The sequence below is a fragment of the Limulus polyphemus genome, unplaced genomic scaffold, assembly GCF_000517525.1.
Source record: "Limulus polyphemus unplaced genomic scaffold, Limulus_polyphemus-2.1.2 Scaffold3229, whole genome shotgun sequence".
NCBI lineage: Eukaryota > Metazoa > Arthropoda > Merostomata > Xiphosura > Limulidae > Limulus > Limulus polyphemus.
Window position 1 is genome coordinate 77,620 of NW_013668839.1, and position 6,450 is coordinate 84,069.

The following is a 6,450-nucleotide window of genomic DNA, read 5'->3' on the forward strand; positions in this document are numbered from 1 at the left end:
GGTCGTCTATGTTTTAGACATTATTCCTTTTCAAACGGGGTGGTTGGTTTTTGGAATGGGCTGCCTTCGGGGGTGTGGAGGCAGAAATAACTGAGTTCAAAAAAGATTGGATGAATACATGAGTAGTAAGGGGTGGTTATAGTTGGGAGCTGGAAGGAACATCCTTGATAGGCTAATAAGCTCCTTTTTGTCCCTTTAAAAATTTATTAATTTATGTGTAGTAAACAGTTATGTTAGTTAGTGTTTTTTATTGTATTATAAATCAGAAGTTGACCAAAAAAAAAATTTAATTGATGATTCAAAAGGTGTAATAAATATTACATCATGTATTTGAAATTTCTTTGTTAAAGATTCAGTAATGTTTACGAGTTATTAAAGAAAAATAAACTTTGCAAAATATCAAACACGAGTAATTAAAGTTAATCTAAGTAAAATTTTTCATAGAATTTCTTTCTATATACATTATACCTATAGTTTTACTTAGACCTAGTAATCTGATAACTGATTAATCATTTGGTTCATACAAACAACCAATTATTCTCACGAGATGACACTAACTAACTAAGCTAAACAATTTTTTTGAATTAACCGAAAATAATGAGAAATTATTTTGACAATATTTCACTCACTTGAACAGTAACGATCAGAAATACTAATTTTGATTAGTTAATTATATTAATGACATTCAATTTAATTGTAATTAATCAATTATTTTACGTCACACTAATCAATGTAATCAATATTCATAGCTAATCAATTATTTTCATTAACCGAGTTAATTGCCCAGCTCTAAACTTGCTGTATTTTTCTGTAATACTAAAACTGTATTAGTACTGTCAAAATGAATACTTTAATAACTTGACAATATTCACATGTAATTACTGTGACATCATCATATATACCTCTGTGGGTGGTCCTCCCAGAGATGCTTGTAAATCTGAAACAAAGTAATACTGTAAATTAACAATTCTTTAAGTGATAGAAATCTGACATTAAAACTACAATTTTGAGGAAGAAAAAAAAACAACAAGAGGGGAAATAAGATTTACATTAGAAAACTAATAAAATAATTATTTATAAAAATCTACTTACTTTTCAATTCTTCTTTATTTTTCTCGCTTGCTGCATTGTCTACTCTCAGAGGTCGGCCATTCAATTCATAACCATTCAGGTTTCTCATGGCACTGAGAGCCGTTTCTTGGTCTTTATATTCACAGAATCCATAACCTTTGGGCTTTCCCGTCTCTCGATCATAAACAAGTCTAAACAAACAATTCCATTAACTACCAATCATATTCAACAAAAAGAAATACTGCAAAGAGAGTTTATAAGTAATCATTCTTATTACTGTGCTGTAAAAACTTCAAACAATAACTGTTGAAAACTAAACTGTCTATTTAGGGGTGTGTGACAAATCTACAAAGATAGGAAATATTTCCATGAGAAATATAACAACGTTAGTGATTCTTATGGAAGATTACAAAAAGGTGCCGTTACCATTTCTATTCTAACAATAACTGAACCCACAGTAAATTTCTTATGTCATGGTGTTTCAATATTAACTTTTCCAGTTCATCAATTAATGCATCATTTATAGATAAAGATATATGTATTCAGAGGTACAACAAAATAAAAAACATGCTCCTCGTGCTACTGTACTTCCTTACGCATATTCAATCATTGAATATTAGTAAATGCTCAGTACAACTTTTAACTAGGGGATGTCGTGGGCTAGAAATCAGGTTCTGGCGGGGACCGGTTACGGTCCGCGGACAACCTAGAGAGGCTGTAGAGCTATGAACCGATGATAAATGATAGAACTTCTAGTCTGAATGCACCTTGTAGAAATTCCGGGCATATTCACTTTGTTATGTTTGCTGTAAAATGTTGCATTGGCTGTGCTGAAGTTAGTAAAATTTCTTACATTATCTGTGTAACTAATACTGTGTAAATGACTACATTAAAGTCTTCACATTAATTTTCTGTTGTCTCTCCTTCCTCAATTTCCTACACTTGGACAAAAAAAATACTAATTTTTATTAATGAGTCTTGGAACAATGTAACTTCAGTTTCCACCTGTCCCAGTTTGGTTGGGACTTTCCCACTTTCAGATACAATTTCTCATGTCCTGTAATAAAAATCATTGAAACGTTCTGTACTGGCTCAGTAACAAAAGCAGTGTTGCCTGGTGGTGAGTGACAAGTGGTTGCCAACTTTGTTTAATCAGTGTGTCTAAAAAAAACATTCTGAAAGTAGGCAAAAGCCAGACAACAAGACAAATCATGTTTGAACATTTCTAGGCATGAAAAGTGCAATACAAATTAGGCAAATTTTCTGATGGATAACAACATTTTTAGTTAATATACAGCTATTGTTAAGTGTTTCATCCTGATGGATAACAACGTTTTAGTTAATATACAGCTATTGTTAAGTGTTTCATCTTTATGAATAATAACGTTTTTAGTTAATATACAGCTATTGTTAAGTGTTGCATCCTTATGGATAATAACATTTTTAGTTAATATACATCTATTATTAAGTGTTTCATCCTTATGGATAACAACGTTTTTAGTTAATATACATCAATTGTTTAGTGTTGCATCCTTATGAATAATAACATTTTCAGTTAATATACATCTATTGTTAAGTGTTGCATCCTAATGGATAACAACGTTTTTAGTTAATATACATCTATTGTTAAGTGTTGCATCCTTATGAATAATAACGTTTTCAGTTAATATACATCTATTGTTAAGTGTTGCACAACTAAACAACCTTCAGGTAAGTGAGTCACAACTAAACAACCTTCAGGTAAGTGAGTCACAACTAAACAACCTTCAGGAATGTGAGTCACAACTAAACAACCTTCAGGTGAGTCACAACTAAACAACCTTCAGGTGAGTCACAACTAAACAACCTTCAGGTAAGTGAGTCACAACTAAACAATCTTCAGGTGAGTCACAACTAAACAACCTTCAGGTAAGTGAGTCACAACAGACTAAAATTTTACCTGAAACTCACAACGGGTCCAACTTCTGAGAAAATGTCTTTCAACTGTTCTTCTGTTGCTTCATAAGGTATGTTACCCACTGGAAAAACAACAAAAAGTTAGAAAACTGAAGTGGAATTTGCAAACATTTTATGCTTTCGATTATTTATCCACGATATAATTTATACACTATCCAAGAAAACGGATATTATTACATTACCAGCATCCCACTAATGTTGAATATTAAATTCAAATCATTTCACATGGTAAGTTGTTTACTGGCATCTTTCCTGAAGTATTGTGATCGTGATAAGCAATACTGGTTTCTTACTTATCTAAAAAGCTTCCCACTGTCCTGAATTTTTAAAAGAATATATATATATATACATATATATATTAAGAGTCAATATATTAAATGTACTACAAAAAGATCCTGAGAGGTCATATTATCAAAAAGACTTAATCTATTAATACAGGTAAATACAAAAATTTTGACTAATTTTGTTTGAATATTTGCATTCACCATCTTAAGAATAAAATAAACATTTATTTCTTAATCATTATTAAATCAAGTTATCTAAATTGAACAGAACTAAAAATTAACCCTGTAATGTATACAGCTATTTGTTCATCTGCCCTAATGTTATGTACTCTTGATTAGAAAACATTGTTTCGTCAGTTGTGTACTCTTGATTAGAAAACATTATTTTGTCAGTTGTGTACTCTTGATTAGAAAACATTATTTTGTCAGTTGTGTACTCTTGACTAGAAAACATTGTTTCGTCAGTTGTGTACTCTTGACTAGAAAACATTGTTTCATCAGTTGTGTACTCTTGATTAGAAAACATTATTTTGTCAGTTGTGTACTCTTGATTAGAAAACATTGTTTCATCAGTTATGTACTCTTGATTAGAAAACATTGTTTCATCAGCTGTGTACTCTTGACTAGAAAACATTGTTTCATCAGCTGTGTACTCTTGACTCTAAAACACTGTTTCGTCAGTTATGTACTCTTGATTAGAAAACATTGTTTCATAAGTTGTGTACTTGATTAGAAAACATTGTTTCATCAGTTGTGTACTCTTGACAAGAAAACATTGTTTCATCAGCTGTGTACTCTTGATTAGAAAACATTGTTTCATCAGCTGTGTACTTGATTAGAAAACATTGTTTCGTCAGTTGTGTACTCTTGATTATAAAACATTGTTTCATCAGTTGTGTACTCCTGCAGTTGATTCATCAAGATCAATAAATGGCAACTTATATTGTACTGCAAGTGATGAATCATAAGAAAGAATGATTTAAGAAAGCAAAATATAAATACACATCAAACAAAATGCACATAATTTAGATCTATAACAGCTACAAAATCAAATGCTTTTGTGTAAAGCATTGAGAATTTTTATACACCCAAACAGCCATATTGAATTTTTTTTACATATACATTTAAAAGTTTTAATATGTTCCATGCATACCATACAATTTTTGCACAACCAATGAATGAATTTCTTTCCCCCACGAAAAATATTTACTTATAAACTGGGGGGATTATAAGCATAGTTTAAGACACACTGATTATGAATGTTAATTGTTATGCTATTATAGTATTGCTTCATACATAAAATATATTATATATAAACTGAAAATGGTGTTAGGTTTTGTATTGTAACCATTTTTTTAAATCATTACCAAACTTGTTCATGAAAATGAAATAAATTTTAAACTTTCTTTCGTACTATTACCATTTTACTTTCTACGATTAAATTTTTTTAAATTAAATCTCAACTAGCGCTATAACCAATGTTTATTGTGAGAATGAGTATCATTCAAAAGGTGAACGTCAAGTAATTCAGTAAAAAAACGTCGAACGATTTAAACGCTATTCGTTAATTTCGTAAGCCTACACTGCAAATCTGTCCGTTAACATTAACAATGAAGCATTAATTATTCTAAAATTATGATCAGTGTCAGGTTTTAATGCAAAATCTCAAACTTACCAAATACCGATCTAATAGAACGATCCGTTGCTGCAGTTGACATAATTTCCAAATATAATGTAAAAGAAAAATTAATTACAATTTTTTCAACTCCTAGTTTCCACTGTTAGTGTTATAATGGAATAAGAAGGGTTGTACGTAGCGCCACCTATTAATTATACTCAAGTCTAGAATTATTCCAGCAGTCTCTGAACCAATGGTTCTGAAGCTGTTTTATTCGAGGACTACCTGATTTTTATTTTTATCTTAGTTTCTTTATCTATGAAAAGATAATGACTTATTGAAAAAAGTTCAGAGAGGGCTACTACGATGATTCTGGGGACAGAAGGGTTATTTTACATCGATATTTTAATATATCTCTTATTTTCTCTAAAGGTGATATTTTAAAGAAATTTACAATATTATTTGTGAGATCGATAGAATAAAGATCTTTGATTTTTTAAATATATTTTGAAGTCAATAGGACGAGAGGACACAACTTTCGTTTTTAGAAAAGACAGGTTATGCTCCAATTAATACAGTTTTCTTTTCTAATAGGACAACTGGCTTATGTTTCCCTTAGCAGTAGTGAAAGCCGACACTTTAGATTTCAAAATGGGTAAAAAAAATTCCTTGAAAAATAAAGGATACTTTTATGTATTCATTTTTTTTTCGCAAGGGTGTCTGTTATGTTATGCTATAAACTAAGCTAAAATTTTAACGAATATTTTCGTAACGTTATGTCAGTTCAGAGACTTTCTTTATGAGTTTAAAATAATAATAAATATTGTCTTGAAACTGAATAAACACATAGCGTAATAAGAGAAATAAGAAACATTAATTAATTATACAAGCCAAGATTGTGGATTGCATACACCTCTAACACTAGCAGATGTCCCCCGCTTTGACAGCAGTAAGTCTGTAAACTTACAATGCTAAAATCCGGATTTCTATTCCCCGCCGTGAACACAACAGATAGCCCAATGTAGCTTTGCTCTAAAATAAACAAACACTGGCAGATCTATGACCACGATTTTCAGTTAGGAGAGGGTGAGGGTATTTTTGGATAAGTTGTTCACTGTAGAAAGACTCTTGTCTTGAATATTTTGCTTTAGCAGATAGATATACCCATTCTAGTTGCTTAGCTCATACTTTTGTGTGGTTTGTGCAGTCTGGGAAACAAAAAACTAAATTTGGCATGTATATCCATTTGGACCTTCTGGTTATTTCTGGACATAAAACCTTCTCACTAGCTGTCTATTTACAAAAAATTGTGATAAATTTTGTTCTAGTTATTAATTTTGCATGTTGTTTTCAATACTTGATCTTCCATATCTAATTGTACTTACAGATTTTAAAATGTAATAATATTGTTGCGTCAGCAAGGTCACGTGACTAGTATCACGCCACGTCCTTCTCTCGAACCTTTGTGAATTATCGGGAGACTACTAGATTGGGGGTATTTAGTATATATAAGATGGTCAA

The 6,450-nt window shown here is 30.9% G+C and overlaps 1 protein-coding gene across 1 annotated transcript in view; it reads right to left on the minus strand.

Moving 5' to 3' along the window:
• Positions 1-5,123, minus strand: part of LOC106468939 (cleavage stimulation factor subunit 2-like) — a 17,779-nt gene extending 12,656 nt beyond the window's left edge. Inside the window, exons 1-4 of the mRNA XM_013929391.2 lie at positions 4,987-5,123; positions 3,011-3,089; positions 1,093-1,262; positions 903-937 (exon numbers count right to left, since the gene is read on the minus strand). Coding sequence (XP_013784845.1) covers positions 903-937; positions 1,093-1,262; positions 3,011-3,089; positions 4,987-5,029 — 327 coding nt within the window. The 5' untranslated portion in view covers positions 5,030-5,123. The remainder of the gene's footprint in view (positions 1-902; positions 938-1,092; positions 1,263-3,010; positions 3,090-4,986) is intronic.
• Between the last annotated feature and the right edge of the window lie 1,327 nt (positions 5,124-6,450).